General features: G+C 43.7%; 4 protein-coding genes across 4 annotated transcripts; 2 read left to right on the top strand and 2 right to left on the bottom strand.

The window, feature by feature from the left end:
- Positions 1 to 2,333: 2,333 nt before the first annotated feature.
- her11 (hairy-related 11) lies at positions 2,334 to 5,198 on the bottom strand. The gene is made up of 5 exons (XM_061835164.1): positions 5,128 to 5,198; positions 4,615 to 4,691; positions 3,322 to 3,417; positions 3,160 to 3,253; positions 2,334 to 3,077 (listed from the first exon to the last, which is right to left on the bottom strand). The coding sequence occupies exons 2-5, from the start codon at positions 4,666 to 4,668 to the stop codon at positions 2,503 to 2,505; spliced, it is 819 nt and encodes a 272-aa protein (XP_061691148.1). The 5' UTR covers positions 4,669 to 4,691; positions 5,128 to 5,198; the 3' UTR covers positions 2,334 to 2,502.
- A 2,978-nt stretch (positions 5,199 to 8,176) lies between these two features.
- On the top strand, positions 8,177 to 10,027 carry her5 (hairy-related 5). The gene is made up of 3 exons (XM_061835586.1): positions 8,177 to 8,405; positions 8,493 to 8,588; positions 9,549 to 10,027. The coding sequence occupies exons 1-3, from the start codon at positions 8,358 to 8,360 to the stop codon at positions 9,972 to 9,974; spliced, it is 570 nt and encodes a 189-aa protein (XP_061691570.1). The 5' UTR covers positions 8,177 to 8,357; the 3' UTR covers positions 9,975 to 10,027.
- Positions 10,028 to 14,750: 4,723 nt separating this feature from the next.
- pfdn6 (prefoldin subunit 6) lies at positions 14,751 to 19,500 on the bottom strand. Its single transcript, XM_061835554.1, has 4 exons — positions 19,253 to 19,500; positions 19,005 to 19,075; positions 18,795 to 18,919; positions 14,751 to 15,050 (listed from the first exon to the last, which is right to left on the bottom strand). The coding sequence occupies exons 1-4, from the start codon at positions 19,314 to 19,316 to the stop codon at positions 14,930 to 14,932; spliced, it is 381 nt and encodes a 126-aa protein (XP_061691538.1). The 5' UTR covers positions 19,317 to 19,500; the 3' UTR covers positions 14,751 to 14,929.
- Positions 19,501 to 19,630: 130 nt separating this feature from the next.
- On the top strand, positions 19,631 to 23,010 carry mmgt1 (membrane magnesium transporter 1). Its single transcript, XM_061835553.1, has 5 exons — positions 19,631 to 19,771; positions 19,870 to 19,971; positions 20,250 to 20,302; positions 20,395 to 20,498; positions 22,298 to 23,010. Exons 2-5 carry the CDS (start codon positions 19,893 to 19,895, stop codon positions 22,443 to 22,445), a joined length of 384 nt encoding a protein of 127 aa, XP_061691537.1. The 5' UTR covers positions 19,631 to 19,771; positions 19,870 to 19,892; the 3' UTR covers positions 22,446 to 23,010.
- The last annotated feature ends 1,525 nt before the right edge of the window (positions 23,011 to 24,535 follow it).

Here is a 24,535-nt window from a genome sequence, read left to right as displayed (position 1 = left end):
TAACAGGATCAGCTCTAATCAGAATGTCAGGAGAAAATGCCAGGGAGGTTGTTGTTGGGGTTTTGTTTTTTTTTTTTTTTTTTTTTTCCCTACCATTGTCAGGTCACTCCAAAGGGTGATCTCTATCCCTCTTCCCCCCTATTAATTATGTGTGTCGTGCCTGCGGAATAGCATCCTTCACAGCGTGGGCAAACCTTCTCGGCTTTCATACGCTCCAAACATGTGACGCGGCGCAGCGGAAGAGTCAAGCTGCTCAATGATGTGCAAGGCCTCTCATTTGGCTGACAGAGAACAATGGCCGCCTCATAACTAATGGGACTCACACAGAGGAGCTTCTTCGGAGCAAAGAGGGGGGAAAGAATAGCCATTATCCAATGTACATGTTCTGTCATGTGATTAATTCTTTTTTTTGTTGTCCTTTTTCAAGTCGCGCCCTCTTCGCGAGTGATGAAACTATTACGAGTTTGTTCTAGAAACCCAATCGGCGTCAGATAAGAGTGCTGGGAGAATTCGCATCGTGGTGGGAAAGAAAAGGACAGAAGAACGATGACGGCTTATCGGTGATGAAACTACAAAAATACACAGCCGGCAACGCTAAAGTGAACGCCACTTTGATTATTTATCTTATGATAAGACGCTGTGACACGGTGGAAGGGTGGTTAACTCATTTGCCTGACAATTCTGAGGTTGGGGGTTTGAATTTGGGCTCGAATCTTTTTTTTTTCTTTATCTGTTGATACTCCAGTTCGCTCCCCACATTTCAAAAACATGCACGACGGGCAAATTAAAACTTCATATTTGTGCTTAAATGCGAATGTGAGTCTGAATGTTTGTCAACTGGTGTATGTGGCGACCAGTCCAGGGTTCACCATGCCTGCCCAAAGTCAGTGAAGATAAGATGTACAGAAAATGGATGAATGGATGGATGTTGAGAGGCCCATGAAGGTTGGAGCTCAGCACAATAGTGCAACTAAGACGTGTCAGTGCTGCCCTCTGTTGGCCTACAGTGAAAGTTATACTAAAAGAGCTTTGCCCAAGTTTTTCTTCACACATGGGGGAACTTCTAAATGTAGTAAAGTAGTATTCATCCATATTCTTTGCTGCTTATCCTCACGGAGCCCATCCCAGCTGTCAACGGGCAGGAGCCAGGGTACACCCTGAACTGGTCGCCAGCCAACCGCAGGGCACATCGAGACAAACAGCCGCACTCACAATCACACCCAGGGGCAATTTAGAGTCTTCAATTATTGTTCCACGTTTTTGGGATGTGGGAGGAAATACACGCAGGCACGGGGAGAACATGCAAACTCCACACAGGCGGGTCTGGGATTGAACCCGGGACCTCAGAACTGTGAGGCCAACACCTTCCATATGCTCCACCGTGTGCTGCCTTGATCAACCCCGTTAAGTTATTGATTGGACAAAGAGGTCATCATGTTTGGGCGTGGTCAGTGAAAATTAACTCAGTTTTACCCCAAAATGTGATAAGCCACAGTTGGTTCACGACATACTCACGAGACCAGTTACTTTTTCCACACTAGGCCACCTCGCTTTGGATAGTTTTGCTCCCCCTGACAATTTGTATACTTGGGTTATCTTTGTCTGAAATGTACATTTTTTAAATAATCTTAAACAATGTGAGGAAATTGAAAAAAATATATATAAGAATTTGGGTGGCACAGCTTGGAAACGTTGGCCTCACAGTTCTGAGGTCCCGGGTTCAATCCCAGATCCGCCTGTGTGGAGTTTGCATGTTCTCCGGTTTCCTCCCACATCCCCAAAACATGTTAAATTGGACACTCTAAATTGCTCCTAGGTGTGATTGTGAGTACGACTGTTTGTCTCTACGTGCCCTGCAATTGCCTGGCAACCAGTTCAGGGTGTACCCTGCCTCCTGCCCGAAGATAGCTGAGATAGGCTCCAGCACTCCCTGTGACCCTCGTGAGGATAAGCGGCAAAGAAGATGGATAGATATAAGAATTTGAGTGGGGGGGCATTCCATTTTAATGGCACTGCATATAAAAATTAATCCAAATATTTTTTATGAAGTGGCCTCTAAGCCAAAAATAATATTTGCCTTTCACATGTACAAAATCCTTTTAAACACTCACCAATTAAAACTCCAGGAACTTGCGGTCACCATAGACAAAATTTTTTACAAATATTTTTTTTTAAAAAAAACAATGTGGTTGCAAAAAATGATTTTTTTTGGCATAGATTCTCAGTCATCAACCAGATATGAATTTGGAAAAAGTTCTTGAAGACATCCAGTGTCTCTTGAGCAATGTGACATTTACAGATGAGGGATACTGAAGCATTGACGTGATATTTATGTCATAGAGTTTTAATAAAAGAACATCACAAGATTTATGTACAAGGGGGGTATAATAAAAGAACATCACAAGATTTATGTACAAGGGGGGTAAGACGGATGGATGCCAGAAGTAGATTGTCCATTGCGCGATGGAGCTCCAGTCACCCATCGCTAGAGGGCGCCACAATTCAGAACCAGGGTCTCCACGTGAGCGACGATGACCTCTGTGACTGTGCGGGGCGTGGAGGTGACCTCAGAGAGGTGACAGAGGGGAAGTGGAAGACGGTGGGAACTCCCAGTTTGGGAGAGGAGGAAGTCACGTGGGCGGGGAGCGTGGAGAGAGAGGTGTTGGCCGACGGAGGTGACAGGCTGGGGGGGGAGGAGAAGTGGCGGGCGAACGAGGGGAAAGGAGGAGAGGAGGAAGCAAATGTGGAGAACCAGGGGGAGGCGGGAGGGGAGTGGAGCGGCGTGGAGCAAGCGTGAGGCTGGGGCGGCGAGTGCGAGAGGAGCACGAAGTTGTGCGAGTCTTCTTGACTCTCAGATGTGCAAATGGCATCCGCCAGTCTGATCAAAGACGGCGGGCCGGACGCCCGCCGCTCCTCCGCGTGGCGCTTCAACCCCTCCATGAAGCCGGCCCGCCGCGGCGCCGGCATCTTGTGCACGTAGCCGGCCATTCGCGACACGCACTGCTGAAAACCTGCACCCTCAAGGGTTAAGCGAGGAGGGCCGCTCGGATGGAGACTTACCGCACCGCTGAGAGCATCTGGTGGGTACAGAGGGATTGGTGCCCCCATTAAGTGCTGCACAAGTTGACATGAACGCGACGCGCACATGACGTGACTAACCATTGCTTCGTTTCTTGCCGTTTGTCCATTTGTGAAGGTACTCCACCGTCAAGTCCAAAATTTCGGCTTTCTCAATTTTGGGATTCTGCAAACGCTGTTGGCGATAATGTTTTCAATACGATTTCGGGCAAGAAATGCTCGTGAGGAGTGACGGCAACTCACCGGATCCGCCGTGTTAGTCAACAACAAGCGTCTGAGCTCCGCGAGGCTTTTGTTTATGCGATCTCTCCGCTTCTTTTCCACGGCCGGTTTGAGGATCTATCGTGAGAAAAATCGACAGCGTGCGAAATTGGCAAAATGATGCGGCGCAATTACGATCTTACTGGAAGACCCGCTTAGCCACACCGTTTGTACAATTCTAACTCAGGACCTGCCTGAGGCAGGAGCAAACTAAGCAGCTGTACCAGTCCTGGGGAACATCAACGTGCATGATTTCTCAAAACATCCATCCGTCCATTTTCTTCGCCGCTTATCCTCACGAGGGTCACGGGGAGTGCCGGAGCCTATCCCAGCTGTCAACGGGTACATCTTCAACTGGTTGCCAGCCAATCGCAGGCCACATTGAGACTAACAGCCGCACTCACAATCACACCTATGGGCAATTTGGAGTGTCCAATTAATATTGCACATTTTTGGGGGATGTGGGAGAAAACCGGAGTGCCCGGAGACAACCCACGCAAGCACATGGAGAACATGCAAATTCCACACAGGCGGTGCCAGGATCGAACCCAGATCCTCAGAACTGTGAGGCCGACACTTTACCGGCTGATCCACCGTGATGCCTCCCAAAACATCATTTTAATAATTTTCTCCTGTCAGGCCATAGAGACGGTTTTAATTTACAATTTTAAAAAAAAGTTGAGTCGCTACCTCCCCAAAAGTCTCCTGGCTCCCGCACTCCCGTGACCCTTGTGAGGATAAGCGACTTGGAAAATGGACGGATGGGTGAATCATTGGAAACACACATCGCCACAATGATAAACAGATATCATGCAGGTTGCATATTATTTCCACTATTCTTGTAAAATGAGCTGCCCACACAAGTAGGAAAAAAATGATTCTGTGGGCCCACAACTGAGTACTAGAAAATCATGTATGTATATATATATATATATATATATATATATATATATATATATATATTTTTTTTTTTTTTTTTTTTTTTTTTTTTTTTTTTTTACGTTGACAATGATGTCGCAATATGATTGTCATATTCATGGGGGAGGACACCCCCCCCAAAAAAAAAAAAAATCTGGGATTTTATTTTTAAAAATCACATGAAATAATCGCTGTTTATGCTTAAAACAGCTGAAAACACAATAAAATTGATTACATTATCCAACAGTCAAAACGTCCATTCCTCCCACTGCCACTGCACGATATGTAATATATTGGGATACTTCCTTCGGTAAATCAAAAGTGCAATTTAGACGAATGATAACACGGAAATCTCACCCTTTTTCTACTCTTGGTATCCTCCTCGAGCGTTTTTTCAAAGTTCCTCGTCATGTCGGGTCCCAACGTGAGAACTGCTGCGGGAGAAGAAGTGCGTGATGATGGCAAGAGGGGTCCATAAATAGGCCCCCCACAGGTCGCCTCCGATTGGCTACCACGTTTCCGTGACCACACCCCACACCTAATAACTTTAATAGCTTTCACAAAAATTTCAAGACTGCACCTTTCAAATTGAAATCGCCCTGAGAAAATTCATAATAATGTCGCATGGCTGTGAACGCTTAAGTGGGCTGCATAATATTAATAGAAGAAGAAGAAGAGGAAGAAGAAAAGAAAGAAAATAGAACGTATTTTGAAACATATGTCAATTAAATGCTATATTTATTTTAAAGTAATTCCATTGAAGTCTAGTCAATTATTTTTTTGTGCTCGGAAAAAACAAAAAAAGTGAAACTCACTAACATTGCGATTGAATATAATTGAATTAAGATTGGGATGGTTCATCTTATTCACCTTCCCATGCCCCCCAAAGGAGTGCGACTCTGGGAAAGTGCTTCTTTCTCTCTCGTGGGAACAGAATTGAAGTGACAAACTTTTATGACGTGTGAGACTTCAGCGGCCCGCTTTGCATGACGTGTTGAACGCGACCAAACGAGTGGACGTGATGTGCATCTTCTCGCGTCCTAATAAAGCCTTTACTTCAGCTACATTCATATTTTGGAGACACCCGGCCGTGCGCAGACGTTATGTTGATTGTCCTATCGTCATATTTTGAGGACACGTATGGCGTTTGTTTCCATGGGAACAGAAGGGGGTGGGAGGAGCCCACGTTTGTTTGCTGCTGATGAAAATGATGATTGCACCCGCGTGTCAAGTGTGCTGCCCCGGGTCAACTTCATACCTCGTGTTTGCACTTCACAAGCCAGACGGCCACTTGTTGCCTTCACTACACGTTCCCACACACACATTTTGGGCTGCGTCGCTGCTTGATACACCCTAAGAGTCACATTATTGAAAGTGAGCGGACCATTTGGTGCCCACAAAGTGCACTTACCCCCTCCCCCTTTAATTGGTTTCATAACAGGCTCAAGCGAGCATATTATTGGTTTTATTTAAAGTGCACATAACACTTGGTTTTGACAAATACTCCCCACCCACCCTAATCTCCCAGACAGAATTATATTAAATCACATGAAATTAGATTAGCCTACATTAGATAAGATTTTATTGACATCATACGGGTCGCAACTACATGGCAATGAAATGCCGATTACATGTAATGAAAATGCATTCATCCATTTTCTTCACCGCTTATCCTCACAAGGGCCACAGGGGAGTGCTGGAGCCTATCCCAGCTGTCAACAGACTGGAGGCGGGGTACACCCTGAACTGGTCGCCAGCCAATCGCAGGGAACAACGAGACAAACACCCGCACTCACAATCAATTTAGAGTGTCCAATTAATGCTGTATGTTTTTTGGGATGTGGGAGGAAACCAGAGTGCCTGGAGAAAACTCACGCAGGCACGAGGAGAACATGCAAACTCCACACAGGCGGGGTTGGGATCGAACCCTGGTCCTCAGAACTGTGAGGCCAACGCTTTACCAGCTGTCCCACCATGACGCCCAACATGAATTCATTTTTAAAAAATTGCCTTGGTGCATATTGAAATGATCTCCAAATATGCAAAACAATAAATGTATTTGTCCAAACAATTCATATACAGAGCAGAACACTATGAATTACCTGCAAAGTGAAAACTGTGGCAAACGTTTTCAAGGCAATTATTTTAAAGTCAGATACAATGATTTCGGCAAGGTGTGGACCGTGGAACCGTTCGGTTCTTTAACCCTTTACTTAACAGTTTTGTTAACCATCCATCCATTTTCTTAGCCGCTTATCCTCACAAGGGTCGCGGGGAGTGCTGGAGTCAATGCCAGCTGTCAACGGGCAGGAGGCGGGGTACACCCTGAACTGGTTGCCAGCCAATCACAGGGCACATCGAGACAAACAGCCACACTCACAATCACACCTAAGGGGCAATTTAGAATGTCAATTTAATGTTTGCACGTTTTTGGGGGGATGTGGGAGGAAACCAGAGTGCCCGGAGAAAACTCACGCAGGCACGGGGAGAGCATGCAAATTCCACACATGCGGGGCTGGGATCGAACCCGGGACCTCAGAACTGTGAGGCCAACGCTTTCCAGCTGAGCCCACCGTGCCGCCCCAGTTTTGTTATTTCCCCCTAAAATGGGTTAATTAAACTGCGTTGATACGTTTGATATTCTCTGCTACTTCATCCTATTTAGAAATCAGGCATCGTCAATAAAAAAATATTTTTTTTATTAAAGATTTTTTCATCTAGCTAAATAATTGCTTTTTCATCGATAGATAGATAGATAGATAGATAGATAGATAGATAGATAGATAGATAGATAGATAGATAGATAGATAGATAGAGATAGATAGATAGATAGATAGAGATAGATAGATAGATAGATAGATAGATAGATAGATAGATAGATAGATAGATAGATAGATAGATAGATTAGATAGATAGATAGATAGATAGATGGGTGAGCTGGGTCGGTGCCATGGTAACCGGCAGCAAGTTGTGCAGGCCTCCACTAATCGTCCGTCTTTGATTTGAAGCGGAAGTATCAGTGCGTCTTAAAGGGTTCTTCATCTCCGCGGGGTAGCAAGTGATCCGATCATCCCAGTGTTATCTCCGCTCCTGAGCCTTATTATGCAGGATCAGGGCGAGTCAAATATCAGTGTGCACAATGAGGCACACGGGCACGCGGCCACGCGCGCGCACAAGCAAGAGCGACCCGGAGCTCCAGGTCCGACCGCAACATGGCGACCCGTAGTGCACCTCCAGCACGTGACACGTGTTGTGGGGCACAAGTGTGCTCGTGCTATTGTTTGCCAAGCGCACCTCGCGAGGCAAAACCAACACCTGCGACGCGTTCGGGTGCGAAGGGAGCAATTTGGTCGCCAGCAAAAGTCCGTGTGTGGGTGTGGATATGGCGAGGGGATATCCCCCGATAGAAATGTAATCGTGCTCTGATCCCCCTGCCCCCCAACCCCAACACACACCCTCTCACCCACATTATGATAAATGTAACACAATCTGCATTATTATCCACGTTATTTTCGTCTCATTCAGTGATTGTCCATTTCCCAATTCGAGACAAGTAAACTCTTCATTCTTTCATTCTGTCTTGTTTTCTTCCCGCAAAGTTTTTGTTTTCTGGTTTGGTTTTGTATTCTTATTGTACTTTCATTTGTTTTATTTTGTTCCTCGACCGAAATGCGTCATCTGAGACATTTTGCAGTTGCTGCGATGCACTTGTTTCCGGTTTTGTGCTATTTTCTTCTTCTTCAACGCTTTTTTTTTTTTTTAAGTTTAATAATGTAGGGGAACTTGGGTGCGGTCTTTTTCTTCTTCTTCATTTTCGGTATTTACTTCACTTCGTTTGAACAACATTTATAAACAAACGACTTTTACATTTGCAGTTATTTTACATATGAATCCAAATTCCGGGCGGTTTGCGCGTCACGCATGCGTCAAAGAGGATTAAATGTAAATTTGAGTGGCCTCTCTTCTCTCTTCTTAAATGCTCGTGGGCGCGGCGATACCTGCAGAAACGAGCTCGCTACTTGCCAACCAGGTGCAAAAGGTCGACTGCCTTCTGTTTTGGATTTGGACCGACCGAACCGCGCACGGATATACGGCCGGGAATGAAGGCGTTGAGTTCACCGCAGCCTCACAGGCACGGAACCAGAAGGGTAAATTGCATGTGGATTTGGAACTAATTAGTACTATATTTAAAAAAAAAAAATCAATGATGTGTTATGATCTATTTCTTTTAAAAGGTGTCCAAACCTGTGATGGAGAAACGCAGACGGGAGAGGATCAACCGCAGTTTGGAGACCTTGAGAGTTTTAATGTTGGAGCACACGCGCAATGAGGTAAAAACATAAAAATAAAGTATGGAAATGCAGACTGTGTGGGGATCTCTGGATCGTTTAAACATAAAATAAGTTTCTAAGCATAAAACGTGAAAAAATGAACCCAATTTGTACGTGAATGTGGTCGATCACGAAAACTTTTTAAGTCGATTTTTTTTTTTTTTATGAAAAACGCTTCGAGGTGGTAACTGAGCCTTTGTATGACGTGGCCAAATTGTGTGTTGCAAAACTTTATTTCTTGATAATGGTTCTCAAACTTTTGACACTAAAAAAAAAAGCTTGGTTCTCCAAGTACCACAAAGTCACAAGTCAGTAGTATAGCAGGCCTAAGTGTTTGTCCAAAAAACGAGATCTTTCCATCCTAAAAAGCATATCTGATATTATTGGAAGCCACTGAAATATTATGTAGTTTTAACATTAACACAATACTTAAATAAATGAAAATGAAAACAAAGCTGCACTTCATTAAAGACTCAGTTGTAATGTATTGCACAGGGAAGTCGTATAAAAATTGTACTAAGCGGTAAAAAAAAAAAAAAAACACTTGTGCAATGAAATGCAAATGTACTGAACCTAAAAGTTAAATACAACTGAACTGTGCTTAGTTTTTATTTTCATGTAGTCTACTAGGGGGCACAGTGTCTTAGCTGGTAAAGTCTTGGCCTCACAGTTCTGAGATCCCGGGTTCAATCCCGCCTGTGTGCTGTGTGTTTGCGTGTTCTCCCTGTGCCTGTGTGGGTTTTCTCCGGGCACTCCGGTTTCCTCCCACATCCCAAAAAACATGCAACTTTAATTGGACACTCTAAACCTGGGATAGGCTCCAGCACCCCCCACGACCCTCGTGAGGATAAGCGGCTAAGTAAAGGGATGGATGGATGGGTGAAGCGTTCCACGTCAGGACCGAAGAGCCCTTGTCCGCGGAATTGCTCATTGACTGTTTTCTTCTCTTCTTCCTTTTAGAAGCTAACAAACCCCAAAGTGGAGAAGGCCGAAATCCTCGAGAGCGTGGTGCAGTTCTTGAAGTCGAACAAAGAAGAGGCGAAAGATCAGCGTGCGATAAAGTCCATCTTGTCGTCTGCGGAGCACGATCGCAAGGAGCAGGAAGGCGCGAGGTCCTGCCTCCACAGGATCAGGCGTTTCGTAGCCGGCGACGAGCAGGGCTCGAACCGTGGCTCCCCGGAGGCCCCTTCGCCGGGCGCGTCCTCGCACGTCCCCGCTGTGTATCCCCCGCACCTGAGCCGCCGTCAGCTCCAAGACAGCATCGCCCGTCCTTACCCGTGCCAGGTGGGCGAGTATCGGTACTGTGACACCGGGAAACTGCTCCCGTCCCCCACGGCCTCCCCCCAGAGTCCGGACGCTGTGTGGAGACCCTGGCCCCAGTCATGAACATTCGCGTTCAGTACGGTGCTAGATTCTGTTCAGCTACTTCCTTGATACTGATTCACGCAACCGGTTTAATACTCACTTCTGGAATACAGTAAAACATTTGATCATATATTACCTTTACCTATATGTTGTTCTGAATGAATAAGGATATTCATATTTTTCTGATTTCTCATAATACCCATCAACAACGACTCAAAGGGACAGTTGTGATGATGCAAGACATTATTTCTATAAATCTCAGGAAGTTTTCATATGATCACTGCAACGTACCATCGCTGGTGAGTTCTTTGGTGAACAATCCAGCTGGCTACTCATGAAATATGTAAATATAATATCACCTGCGCAATGCGGATGCCTTTGTATATCCTATATTGCAGATTTTTTTTTTTTTTTTTTTTGCGTTATGGTCATTCAGCATAAACTATTTTTTTGGGCTAACATGCTAACTAGACAGTTTAGCAAAAAGTCTTGGTTCTTTTTTAAAATTTTTCCCTTTTTTTTTTTTCCTGGGGTGTCTCGACGCGTCCGTGCTCAAGTGTTCTTTAATGCGAAAATGGACAGGTCGTAGTTCGCACATACTCGATGCGCACTGGACACGTCCATTGACATGCTAATGAACGGTCGGGTTGTCTTTCATACGTAAAGAGGCGACCGTTCGCAAACTGTTCACCGGTCCAGACCGCGTCCAAACTGCAAAATCTTGAACACAATCAAGTGACTTGTTTTGTTCGCCGATTGTGCTGCAAAGAGTGCCAACGTGTTCGTATTGTCGATGAAATAAAGTCACATGATGAACCCCAACTTCACACGAGTTTACGTGCAGTTTTCAATTCACATTATGTTTTTTATTTTTTTAAATAGGCCACCGTAGCAGTCTGATAATGGGTTAAGCTACACACCACGACTTCCCCGATTCCGATGAACATCGGTTCACATGAATATGGACAAAATATAACATTTTTATGTGTTTTTGTGGGGTTCTAGAACCTACGCGGGGTTCCCGGGCGAAAAGCACCATAGAGGCCCACTCAAAAAACAAAAACCGACATGATAAATGAAGCAAAAGATACCTTTTATTAAATGCCTGATATGAACACAGCCTGTTTAAAGTAAGCCTGCTCGTAGACGGACCCATACGGGTGATTCCCGAATTTGCGAAATTGGCCTGGGTGTCCTCGGTTGGCGACGGAGTTCCATTGTCATGCTGACGACGAACGGAACGAGCTGTAGTCGGCTCCAGGAGTCGCGGTTGGACGATCGCAGACGGAAGCTAATGGGGCTAAACCATCTTAATTTCCTTCACGTAGAACCGGGTTCTGTCACCATTTTGGACGGATACGACTATCGCTGGTCGTGGCTGAGAGCAGCCGGCGGGGAAACAGAAAGTCTTGATTGGCGATGAATCCGCTTCAAGCTTTGAACGCCAATCGGGAGTGGTAAAGTCAATTCATCGAATAATCGATTCGAGCGCTACGGCGCTGCGTGGTAACCTAACGTGAAGTGAATATTTGTGTGGAGGACCAGTCTAGGACAGGGGTGTCAAACTCATTGTTGTTCTGGTTTCCCTCAGAGAGCCATTATGACTGTGAAACAAAAATATTGAGTCGTCATCTTTACATCATCAATTTATGGACTAGTTTTGGAATCAGAAATCAAGATCAATGTTCAGTAACACAAAACTGCTTGTAATATCTCAACTTAATCATTGATAATATATGACAACTTGAAATTTTGGTTCAGATTTTTACAAGAATCATGGAAATTGACACTCTAGATTTGACTTCGCGGGCCACATAAAATCATGTGGCGGGCCAGATCTGGCCCCCGGGCCTTGAGTTTGACACTTGTGGTCTAGGACATAAATATAAAACAATGAAATGAATATCACTTACAGGATATTAGAGCGGTGACTAAGTCTGCAGGTGCCTGAGCATCGTGCACCGTTCGTAAACCCGAAACGTCGGCACCATCGGAACGCCAACAATTGAACGTTACCAAAGTTTTTTTTTTTTTTAAAATTTGTGTTTCACACTGCATACACCTTTGATATCAATATATTTACCTTGATGCTGATTTATATGTGCATTTATATATCAGTTATTTTCAACTGGTGGGTCAGGACCCAAAAGTGGATCGTTGAAGGCATTTTAGTCGAATTAGGGGGGAAAAATGTAGCATAGTTCACACAGTCGAAGGTGTTAACATTTGATTTGATTTGGTCTTAAAAAGCCAATCGCAGGGCACATAGAGACAAACAGCCACACTCTCAATCACACCTAGGGGCAATTTAGAGTGTCCGATTAATGTTGCATGTTTTTGGGATGTGGGAGGAAACCGAAGTGCCCGGAGAAAACCCACGCAGGTCCGGGGAGAGCATGCAAACTCCACACAGGCAGGTCCAGGATTGAACACAGGTCCTCAGAACTGTGAGGTCAACTCTTTACCAGTTAATCCACCGTGCCGCTTTATCGTAGTACAATTTTAGTAAAAAAATAAAATAAAATCTAGCACAGTTCAGACAGTCAAAGTTGTTACATTTGATTTGGTCTGTAGTCTTTGTTTCCTAAAAAGACGACAAAATATTGGTGTTTGACTTACCTAAAAAGAAGACACTAATGCCAAGATTGTACATGCATACAGTTATGTGGATTCTTAATGTCTTGATAATGTGTCCTCCAAGACATTTTAAACATGTAAGTGTATGCTTTCTTTTATGATATATTGATATATTTATAGGCTATTTTTTGAAAAATATGTTCTCAATTGCGTAAACGTGAATTAGAGAAAAATACCAGGACAAGAGTTTAGAACCAATACGAAATCCACCATATAAATATAGCAACTAAAAAAAATGTACTGGGTGTATTCTATACTGTTTTGAAAGTCACGAGTAGCCAAATAGTAAGATCGCAAGATAACTTTTTTTTACGTTTTAACGTTTTTCAGACGACCGATGAGCAATTCGAGGCCGCTTGAAATCGGATGCAAATGGGCCTTAAGTGTGCTCGCAACCACTGTCGTTGGTTTTCAAAGATAAAAAGGGGCCGTGAGATCAACATTACAATGCGCATTTTAATGGGTCATCCATGCTGCCCATTCCCAGGTAACAAAACAGTCGCACAAAAGGTTGTGGAATGTCTTCTCCCGGTCAGAAGAAGAAGGAAAAAAAAAAAAAACAGTGGAAACGGGACCGTTCCCAGGAGCATCTCAATAAATTACAGTTTCGTCCAAAAGTTCGTTTTTTTCTATATTAATGAAACACCAGGGGCGTTGGGGGTTTTCCTTAGTTGCAAACTATATTCATCAAAAGACTTTCGCATGTAGAGTGATACAATTATTTAGTAGAAATAATCCATATTTGTATTATTTTATGGGTAGATTTGTAATGACTATGAAGATGAAAACGTTTAAATAAAAATTGCATTTTTTTCAAGGTAATGCGAACGTATGAAATGGTGTGATTGTGTTTGTGCAGCGGGGGCAACCAACTTGAAAAGCGCAACAATTTCCTTGCCGTCTGCTTCTCTGAATGCGGGTGTTAGTCCCGCTGGGATGATCGCACGGCCGGGATTCGCTTTCACTTGACGGATTAGAACCTCCCGCAGGAAAAGGGGGCGTCGGTGGTAAAAATGGGATTAGCCGTCCTTTGAAAAAAAACAAAACCAAAAAAAAAAAAAAAAAAAAACAGATGAAACATCATTTATTGCTCTGCGCAAGAGCGCACGGGAGGATTAGTGGCTCAGTTTTGGGGGGTGGGGAGGGGGGCGGCAGTTTAACGAGGTTGTATAGTTGGGGAGGGGGGGTATCCGGAAAAGATGCAAGTGTGCCTGTGATTTGATCCGTTTTGGAAACCACTTTGAACGATATTTACTCATCAATTTGAGTCGAGCCTAAAGGTACAACTGACCCACGCGTGATCGCTCCAATAAAAAGAGGAAAGGGGGCGGGGGGGGGGGGGGTCATACAGCACCGATGAATACTTCAGTGACATACGGTCGTGTTATTTTCCCAAACATTGGCTCGGTGGCGTGTCAAAACGGCAGCGTGGGATCGCTCGCACCCACGCGCCAGGCCACGCGGGCTCGTGCGCACCGAGGGGTGAACTTCGCACTGCCGGCGTGACAACGACAACGACCCCCACCAAATCGCCCTCGGAGGTTACTGCTGGTGGCGTTATTGCGGGCAGCTGTGCGAGTAAAACGTCACCTTTCTCATCCTCCCAAAAGGATGAATGCCTCGAAAAAATTCGCTTTGACAAATCGGTGGTTTATTTATATTTCAAAGACTGACGTTTCCCTTTTGCTGAATGAGAGGTGGTTCAGATTTAAAGCACAATACGCCCTTAAAACTAAAATACATCCAACTGCTGAAAGTCTGGCATTTTAAAGATTTCGTAAAAAACACTCACCTTTAACAGAGCGCACCCTTTTTTTGTAGCCTACGCTTCTATTTTTTTTTTTTGTTGTTGAATAAACAATTTCTTTTCTCAACAAGTTGACCTTAAACTGGGACCAATATATCCATCCATTTTCTTTTTTGCCGCTTATCCTCACGAGGGTCGCGGGGAGTGCCGGAGCCTATCCCAGCTGTCATCGGGCAGGAGGCGAGGTACACCCTGAACTGGTTGCCAGCCAATCGCAGGACACATCAAAACAAACAGCTGCACTCACAATCACAGCTAGGGGCAATTTAGACTGTCCAATTAATGTTGCATGTTTTTAGGGATGTGGGAGGACACTGGAGAAGACCCACGCAGGCACGAGGAGAACATGCAAATGCTGTTGAATCAGTTTCATGAAAAAAAAATGTTTATTATTAGTTACAAACTGAGAAACTGGGACAGTATAGCTGCAGACGAACGACAGATGCGGGTGGATTTCGTCGGTGTCTTCCAATTCGGCGAAGTGCGGCTGTCTCTATGAGTACGTATTGCTGCGTCCATCGTCTTCGTTCGGTCAGATTTTCCCGACGGCGAGGCCTTGTGCTTTCTGAAACTCCTGTTGTAAACTGGACAAAAGCTGCCGGTGCTGGTCCGACTTCTTCTCCAAGTCTTTCAGGAGCGCGTCGTACCGCTGGCTGGATCAGACAAGGAGAGAGAAGGGGGGAAAAAAAAAAAAAATCATAATTTGCAAGAGGAATTCAAGTCTCTTTTCGGCTGCCAATAACCTCGCGATTGGAGGACTTTTGTCACTTTTCTGTTCAGTGTCCGCTTGAACAAATGGACCTAAACGACCAGATGATACTTTTCATTATGCTGTAAAATCGATCAAGGCGGCGGCGGCGTCGGTGGCATGTGGAGCGGTGAGTTCGTAATCACATGTGACGAAAACGGACCAATCACAAGACATGATCTGAGCAGCAACCTTTGTTGACGTGTGCAGCAAGCTAGCTGAGGTGCTACATGGGGCAACGCCTCGGTCACTTGATGCAATGCAGGCGTTGTCGGCCGCACGAGCGCTGGAGTATAAAGGGCCCTAAGACCACAGAATGGACCATTCCGACCTGTCAATCATTCATACAATAATAGCCAATCAGATGGCAGCATGGTCTTAACCCCTGGCTTGACACGCCCCTGCCGCCATGTTGTCCCACAAGCAATCCTGGTTGTCAGTAGCGTGCGCTTGGAAAAGTTATTGTTACAAAGAGAATAGTCCTCAGATGCGCTTGGGGAATGTGCAATTCTGATGAAAGATATTCTGCTAGGTTACCAGGGGCCCGCTTGATTCATTTTCCAAAGCCTAAAACACAAAGTTTCTACGATGGATTAAGGCTCGGGGAAGACCGCACGTACAACTAAATGAAGACAAAAATCAACAAACACAAGGCTGTATGTCTGAAGGTAAGTTAGGGAGAAGTATCTTCTCTGAGTTTGATTTCATTATTATCAGTGCTTTATACATTGCAGGAGGAGAGCTTTCACTTTGTTAGTAGTGTGTAATGTTTTATGCCGAAGAGTTAGTGATACGTAAATGCACGATGTCATACAAGAGAAATCTCTATTTGCCTTTTTGTATCACATCTGAGTTTTAAGACTGAGCACCGGGTTCGTTTACGAGCCAAGTCAAATGAGTACACCCACTCACTTATAAAGACTACAATGAAATTACTCGTGATCTTTCCAGGTAAAAAGTACTCACCCTGCTTTACATGCGAAGTAGGATTCCACTATTTCATCCTGTTGGATTTCTATATGAAGTTTGTGAGGCGTCAAACTTTTTTGCATCGATTGCCAACATTTCGCAGTAACTCTGACATTGCGTCTTGCTCCGTCCAAAATCGTAATTCCGTGTACATATCTTTGTGTAAAATAGTTGAGACCTCTTTGTAGCACTCTCTTGGACAAGTCTTGAGGCATTTGGCGCAAAAAAAAAAAAAAAAAAAAAAAAACCATACCCCAATATTACCTGGAATACACAATAGAGAATCGACTTCTGACATGTTCTGTTCAGTCGCCATTTTGGAAGCTTGTGGGTCATAGTTAAGAGGGGGGAGCTTAAGATCACCATCGGAAAGGTCCATTGGTGAGTGATTTCGGAAATCCAGGGCTCAGAAAGTGATACAGTGGGCTGATTAAGGCACCTGGGTGTTCACCGCAACAAAAACTGAAGCACTTTTTATGACGCTGTGCTGGCCTCAACGTTGTTGTATGTCATTGAGTGCCAGGGAGGTGCCATCATGGGAAGAGTTAAAAAGACGGGTTAAGAATGCTAGCACTGTCCTGGCCCGCCAAATGGACTCCAAAGAAGAAGTGGGGGACAGAAGGCTGACATCCATTAAGGGGACTGCGCCGGTGGGTCCCTTAACAGCTCCTTGAGTGCCAGACTTTTACACGCTACGTGCAGGAAGTTCATTCCTAAACAGGACTGTTCACTTCCATCAAATAACCATACGGCGCACACACGCAGACCCCAAAAAAACCCACTTTCGAATTCCATTTATTAGCAATATTCTCTGTACATCAAAAACACTTGCTTTAATCATAATTGTACTTTTCATAATATTGTATTGTATCGCTTGTTGCTGAAACTGTTGAATTTCCCCAGCTGTGGGAGCAAGAAAATCTCTTAAAATTTGTGCTCAGGCAAAAGCAAAAATGGTGTTCTTTGGCGCCATCTAGTGGAATCAAGGAATACGTTGAAGGGAGTTGAGACATACGCAGATTTAGCCGAGATCTTGTGGCTATTACAAATGGTTTTAGGGTGGCTCTAATAGCAGATGTTCACTCTACTGTTTGTTATTTGTTATCTGTGACTAATTAAAAGTCATCATATAGTTGCTGTTGGGCATAATTCTCCAATGCCCCAAAGCTATTACTTTTGAGAAAATGAAAAAGAAGAAAAAAAGTTTGTTGAGCAATTAACGTTGCATTGCCAAAATGTATTTATATAGCTTGGTCAATGCATTGAAAAAAAGGGCAAATTGATTACATTTGAAATGAGAATCCTCATTATTGCCAAGAACAAACAAAACAAAAAGACAAAGAATTTTTGGCTGTGTTTTGGCCTAATGCCAGCAATATTAAGGTTTTATTATAACATCCTTCCAATTTCTATACTGTTGGTCCTCATTAGGTAAGCTACATCCGGTCAAAGTATACTTTTTGGGCGAGAACACGGGTGCAAGCTCCACATTTAGACTTATGGACAATGTAAGTCTTCAATTTACCTAACATGCTTGATTTTGGAATTCAGAAATAGGCCAGATCACCTGAAGAAAATCAACACAAGGGGAACACAAAACAAATGTCACAGAAGCCTGGAGAAGAGCTTCAAACCCAAAATGTCAGAATGCTCCCATTCCCATATGTGATGTTAATCAGTCATCAGCTGCCCCATAAAGAACATCCATCCATCCATTTTCTTTGCCGCTTATCCTCACGAGGGTCACGGGGGGTGCCGGTGCCTATCCCAGCTGTCAAAGGGCAGGAGGCAGGCATACCCTGAACTGGTTGCCAGCCAATCACAGGCAACATGGAGACAAACAGTCTCACTCACAATCACACCTTGGGGCAATTTAGAGTCTCCAATTAATGTTGCATGTTTTTGGGCTATGGGAAGAAACCGGAGTGCCCGGATGAAACGTACGCAGGCACGGAGAGAACATGCAAACCCCACACATGCGGCTCCAGGTTTGAACACGGGACGTCAGAACTGTGAGGCCAACGCTTTCCAGCTGATCCACTGTGCCATCCCATAAAGAACAAAGAGGATTTTAAAAAAAGAGGGGAAAAAAGTCCAAATTGTGTACTACTTGTGGAAATAGAGAACTTTATCATTTTCCTTAAAAAATAAAGGTTCATGGTCTGAACTCCACTGCAGGAAAAAAAAACAATCAGCAAAGACATGCTCGTCTGCTTCCCGCCAATTGTCGAGATGCCTTTGAGCAAGGCACTAAAGCAGCCCTTCACAATAGTACATATCCTTGCCGTCCTGGATTTGTTTCGCGTGTAACAAAAATATACAGCAGAGTGTACAGTAGGCCGAGTTTGCCTTTGTAAATGGTATAATTGACTTTCAAAAATCTAATTAAAAATGGAACCAGATGGGTGAAAAAGTGGTGAGTATGTTGGCATGACAGTTCTGAGGGTCCTCATCTTGACTTAAGCCTTCCTGTGTGGCATCTGTGTTGGTGATCTCCAGGTATTTTGCCTTCCTCCCAGTTTCCAAAAACATTCATGTTAAGTTCAACAACGACACCAAATTGTCCATCAGTTTGAATACTTGCTGGTCTTTAATGTGCCCTGGGATTGGCTGGCAATCAATCTAGGGTGTAAAAAAAAAAAAAAAAAAAAGGTGACAGAACTTCAAAAGAGTAACTCACATCTCTCCGTTGATGTATTCTAGCCTTTTCGTCACTGTGGCTTTGGCCTCGTCCAAGTCTTGTTTTACCAAAACAGGTCCAATCAATTTATACACCGTGTTAGCACTGTCTAGAAGATCCAGCTCCTAGAAACATTAAAAAATGCAGCAGAATTACAAAACGTGCATGATAAATATAGGCTCCTAAGCATAGTTTTTTGGGTAACATCACCTCTTTGACGATATTATTCTCTGCGAGCTGCGTCTCCAGCTTCTGCCTGGCTGCCATGCTCTTGCTGACATCTAAGCAGCAAAGACAGCCGAGTTCACAACACGCATGAAAACATTTTAATGCATTTTTTAAAAAATCATAAACGAGAATGTACAGTCAAAATCCCATTGAATACACGTTTAGATTCTTATAAGGGAAGCTAGCAAGTCAACACAGGCAGAAAGCTTGCAGTGTCACTCAACACGTACCTTTTTGCATTTGAGTATATTTTTCTAACTCGGTGTTTAGTTTCTTTTGAATGACCTCTGCCATTTTGGTCTTTTGTTTATATAACAACAAATAGTGAGTTTGTTAATCTAAAAATCTGTAACCGGAAAATGTGATGGCTGCACTGGGTATTCCTTCTTCTTCTTTGGTATTTACTTGTAGTTAGATATTGGGAACGTTACTGCCACCTACCAAACGGGAGTACGAAAAAATGAGGTTATCAAAAGAAAGATTAATTAAAAAATAAATGGAAAAAACCCGTCGATTGTATTCCCCATTTTGTTTGTACTGTCGTGACGGTTAATTTTAAAATAATAGGGTCCATAGATTTTTGCACAGCATTTACCCTCCAATAAAGTGTTAATAATTAGAGCGTGTCATATGTGTCAGGCTCCTGTGGCGGTCAGCGAAATAATAAGTCTAAGTACAGTACTGTTCATTTTTAGATACAATATATTTGCGCTTTATCTTTAAGAACTGTTTCATGAAAACGCATTTAAGTACGTCTCTTTTGTATGCAATACATTTGAATATTTCGTTGTGAGTCTGTCGCGGCGCACCTTTTTACGACATCGTTTTGCTTTGCGACGCTGCACAGAGTTCACGGTTGTCCCATAGAAAATGGCTTCGTCGTTTTGGAAAGGCGTCGTCGGCGTTGGATTGTTTGCCTTAGCACACGCAGCTTTCTCGGCGGCACAACGTGAGTTTATTTTTTTTTTTTTTTTGTGACGCGCGTCCCAGTGGAGTTGTCATACGGGAGAGTGGTTCGGAAAGCGGGGATTCGATTAGCGGTTGCTCGCGAGGCCTGCTTGTGGGGGCCACGGCTAGCTTGCAAGATGCTAACTCGGCTCAAACGAGCTCGTGCGGGGATGATAGCCTTCCAACTGTACTGTGCATTTCACCACATCGTCTTGAGTGTGCAAGTGTTCATATATTGAGTCCAATACTTTCTTTAAAGTAATGTTCTTCCTCCTTCAGATCGCTCATACATGCGACTTACAGAGAAAGAAAACGAAAACTTGCCAATCGACGTGAGTCTCATTCATTCATTCTCCCACAGTTAATCTCCCCGTTGTCGCACTTCAGAAGTTTTTGACAAACTCTCCGTTCGCTTGTGTTCCAGATTGTGCTTCAGACCTTATTGTCGTTCGTCATGACCTGCTATGGCATTGTCCACATTGCTGGGGAGTTCAAAGACATGGACGCCTCGTCAGAGCTCAAGAACAAGTATGTTTCATACACATGAACAAATCAGTGTGTCCTTTGCAACTGGACAATTTAATATACATGCGCTTCATAAAGCATCATTACAATTTATCAAAGGAGTAGTACAGTATTATTTTAACCTCATTTAATAGAGCTCTATATGAGATCATTCACTCCTCCCTCTATCCAGCACTGTCCCTTTTTGTCCACGTTTTATTTTCCAGATGTGCAGATTAATGGATATGTTTGTGAAAGTTTTCCATACTCAATTCCTTTTCACACTGCACTTTAATTTTACCGTGGCGAAGGGGACATGAATGACACCGCTCTGGTGCAAGCATTCCCATTTTTGGAAGTGGTTGCTGTTGGACCACTGAGTCTTAAACTCTCTTAATGTTCTTCAGCCTTGCCTGCAAAGGATGCTGTCGATTCCTTCCTATTTCCACATGTGGGCTGCAGCCTATCCAGGCTGACTGGACTGGAGGCTGTATATACCCAAGACCAGGGGTGCTCAATGCATGGATCGCGATCGACTGGGCAGTTTCGGTCGATCGCAACGGCGTCACGAGGAAAAAAAAAATGAAGACAGCAGCTATATATTTTTTTTTTTTAACTTTAGCTCACCACTTATGTGCAAACAATGACAGTACAGGAAAATACGCTAGTCGGCGAGTTCCCCCATATTTTAAGCTCTTTCTTAAGAATTCTTATCAAACGTGAGTATGGATGTTGTAGTGAAAAAGATTAAAAACATGTACATTTGGGAAGGCGGGCAAGTTTTTCACAAAGTAATTTTCGAAGCGCGTTTGCCTCATCTGCCAGTGAAGCGGCATTTTCGAACTGTTTATGAAAAATCCGACACTGACATTCCGCCGAAAAGCAAGCTGAGAATGACAAAAGTGAACGAACTGAAATCCCAACTGGCCACACCGCAGTGAAAGCTGCCACCGGCCGAAGCATCATTTCCGGGTTCTGCACATCATCGTTAATAACAAGAAGTCCTTCCAAGATGATCTTTTAAAAATAAGGCGGAAATATTATCTTCAATAAAATCTCTGCAACTGTAACAGCGGTGTGAAGCCATGGCTGATGTGTGGAAGGACAACGGATATTGTGTTTCTCACTGCAGTTGGATGAATCCACTGACGTGACACAGCCCAGGTGTGCATTTTCATGCGTATGGCGTTTAGTGATGATCAACGTGATCGCAGATAGTTACAAAAAAATGTTTAAATTTAATTATGTTGTGTAATATTGGCTCATGCGGTTATGCAAGGCACACAAATATACATTTACACAAAGAATCCTTAATATACTTTAAAATAAATGTTTTGCATTTTTGTAGTGGGTAGATCTTTGTGACTCGGACATTCTATTTCATCATTGATCATTCTAAAAAAAAAAAAAAAACGCCCTCCTCGATCGTGAGAGGCTGGATGCTTGAGAAGTAGATCTTGGCGTAAAAAAAAGTCTGGGCACCCCTGTCCTAGACTGTTTCCCCAGTCAAGCGTGAGGTGCCCTTACATGCACCAGCAGTGACTGTTCCCGTTAAAGCTCAATTTAAACAAGAGCTATAGAGTTCAGATGCCACAGAACAGCAGGAAAATTCACATAAAAATAGATGTTCCATTTCGAAATTCCTGAGTAGCGTGAGACAGTAAGTCTAAACTACCTGTGAAGTTTGTAGGTTTGATGCTGAAGTCTCGGGCAACATTTGTATTTTTGAGCGAGGTGCAGTTTTCCCCAAAACTCTTGCACAACTTCCAACATGTGCATCCTTTGAAGTCTTTTCATCTATTCTGTATTTTGTCCTTGTGCAGGACATTTGACACGCTGAGGAATCACCCGTCTTTTTACCTTTTCAACCACCGAGGACGAGTGCTGTTCCGCGCCGCGGAGGAAGAGCCGTCCTCCCAGCAAGCGCTCCCCAACCCGTTACGGCTCCGCAAGCTGGAGCATTTGCACTGAGACTGGCCTTTTCCCTTGCCTGTGAAATTACGGCTCTAACGTCACTTAGGACTTGTTGTTGCTGTTGTCGGTAGACGGAGGGGCCAGAGTCACAACTCGCCATCCTGTTATTTTTTTTTTTATTATTATTATTATTAACCATGTATTTGTACATAATGTATCAGTCATGCTGTACAAACATGCACCTGTGTTGACTTAAGTAGTCACCTCCACGAGTGTGCCAACCCTTCAGTTTGTTTGTATATACAGTATGAAAATGCTTGGGAGTCTTACTTACAGCGGCCTCTCTCCAGCCATCGTCTCTTCCTTTGCACTGAATATTCTCTGTATGAAGGGTTTAAAAAAAATCACATTTCATTTAATCCATTTGTCATTTTTTTATGTCAAGGCAGCATTCATTTTAACTTTTTTTTTGAAGATCTCTGATGCAGGAAGTTCCTGTTTGGCAGAGAGGAAATGTCGATTCATCCATTGAATGCGACTCTTGACTTGGGAGCGAAATGATAGCGCATCTGTTTATTGACATTTTGTTCATCCATAATTTAATAAAAGCAACTATTTTACACGTGTTTTTCATGTGGTTAGAGTTTTGACATTGCGAATAAGCTCTGCTGACCTTGTAATTATTGCTTTTTTTTTGGGGGGGGGGGGGGATTTGCCTGTCCCACTAGGGCAAGGGTGTCAAACTCATTTTTGCCACCGGCCTCATTGTACTTGCAGTTTCCCTCAAAGGGCCGTTATGGTTGTGAAATGATAAAAACCGCCTCATCATATTAACGCATAAAATTTATGAACTGGTTTTGGAATCAGAAATCAAGGGTGATGGTTTTTTTTTCCCAACTATTGTTTGGTATCACAAAAATGCTTATAATAGCTCAATGTTATCATTTATATGACCATTTGAAATTTTGGTACAGATTTGAATTAAAAAAAAAAAAAAAATCACAGAAGCTGATACAGATGATTTACCTCCGCGGGTCACATCTGGCCCCCCGGGCCTTGAATTTGACACCTGTACAATCGGGGTTGCCACAGCACCTCATCTTTTTCCACGTGAGCTTATCCTTTGCGTCCTCGTTAATGCAAAGCGCCCTCGTGTCTTCCTTCACAACAGCTATCAACCTTGTCTTAGGTCTGTCTTCCTCCATCCTCATCATCATCATCGTCATTCCACCGATTTGCTAATGTTCTCTTCTGCTTACGTCCAAACCGTCTTAAGTATGGACTAACGTCTCCGAAGCATCTGACCGTGGCTGCCTCTTGGGATGAGGACATTTGTCATGATGGTCTGTCCTAGAGAAGCAGCAGGTGCACTTTGTTGTCGCCAGCCCAATCACAAGGCACACAAGCTACATTTACAGTTCTTGATAATTTAGTGTTCAATTAACAATGCATGTTTTTAAATGACTTGACTCTTGAAAGCACTTTTGTGCAATAATGACACTGGGAAAAGTGTGGGAGGAAGCTGGAGTATCCCAAGAAAGGACGGGGAGAACATGCAAACTCCGCACAGGAAGCTGAGATCCGAACCCAGAACCTCTCGACTGCGAGACAGACGGGTGTGCCACGTGCAACCTCGTGCCGTGACCTAACACCTTGGTCATTGTGTCTTCCCTCGCGCTGAGGATAAGCGTCTGGAACGTTACTACCAGTTTGTTGTACAACTATTGGAAAATAAATGCAACGCTTTGAAAAATATTCCGGCCTGAAATGTTTCAAATTTTTATGAATCATTCCGCCCCCCCGCCAACATTTTATTCTAATCAGTCCTCAGGCATAGATACTTTTCACCGACGTCACGCTGACCATGTGGTTTTTGTTTATATCGCCATTTTGGACGTACAGGTCGTGCCTACTTAACATGGCGAACTCATCATCGTCGGATCTAAACGCGACAGTTTTATCAGATACTGTATGGCACAACGGTATAAAGAAAAGATACAAGCAATCGGTATTGACCCCTACTGCACACCTTTACACAATTTTACTAGTTTTATTGATTTCATTCGCAAACCGCATCTACGTTACATTGACATTTTTAACAACCTGATCAACACCCCATCCAAGTGCACGGGAGAGGCCCTCAAAGC

Source organism: Syngnathoides biaculeatus, chromosome 11 (assembly GCF_019802595.1).
Source record: "Syngnathoides biaculeatus isolate LvHL_M chromosome 11, ASM1980259v1, whole genome shotgun sequence".
NCBI classification, from domain to species: Eukaryota; Metazoa; Chordata; class Actinopteri; order Syngnathiformes; family Syngnathidae; genus Syngnathoides; species Syngnathoides biaculeatus.
Note: the sequence above shows the minus strand (reverse complement) of the source record. Positions and strands in the feature narration are given on the sequence as shown.

Bases quoted from the DNA above. Each gene is read 5' to 3' on its own strand.
- her5 (XM_061835586.1), top strand. From the start codon at position 8,358: ATGAAGGCGTTGAGTTCACCGCAGCCTCACAGGCACGGAACCAGAAGG. The intron at 8,406-8,492 runs GTAAATTGCATG...TTCTTTTAAAAG, and splicing joins ACAGGCACGGAACCAGAAGG to GTGTCCAAACCTGTGATGGA. The intron at 8,589-9,548 runs GTAAAAACATAA...TCTTCCTTTTAG, and splicing joins TGGAGCACACGCGCAATGAG to AAGCTAACAAACCCCAAAGT.
- pfdn6 (XM_061835554.1), bottom strand. From the start codon at position 19,316: ATGGCAGAGGTCATTCAAAAGAAACTAAACACCGAGTTAGAAAAATAT. The intron at 18,920-19,004 runs GTGATGTTACCC...TAATGTTTCTAG, and splicing joins AGAATAATATCGTCAAAGAG to GAGCTGGATCTTCTAGACAG. The intron at 15,051-18,794 runs GTGAGTTACTCT...TGTCTGATCCAG, and splicing joins GAATACATCAACGGAGAGAT to CCAGCGGTACGACGCGCTCC.
- mmgt1 (XM_061835553.1), top strand. From the start codon at position 19,893: ATGGCTTCGTCGTTTTGGAAAGGCGTCGTCGGCGTTGGATTGTTTGCC. The intron at 19,972-20,249 runs GTGAGTTTATTT...TTCCTCCTTCAG, and splicing joins AGCTTTCTCGGCGGCACAAC to ATCGCTCATACATGCGACTT. The intron at 20,303-20,394 runs GTGAGTCTCATT...CTTGTGTTCCAG, and splicing joins ACGAAAACTTGCCAATCGAC to ATTGTGCTTCAGACCTTATT.
- her11 (XM_061835164.1), bottom strand. From the start codon at position 4,668: ATGACGAGGAACTTTGAAAAAACGCTCGAGGAGGATACCAAGAGTAGA. The intron at 3,418-4,614 runs GTGAGATTTCCG...TTCTCACGATAG, and splicing joins ATACCAAGAGTAGAAAAAGG to ATCCTCAAACCGGCCGTGGA. The intron at 3,254-3,321 runs GTGAGTTGCCGT...TATCGCCAACAG, and splicing joins TGACTAACACGGCGGATCCG to CGTTTGCAGAATCCCAAAAT.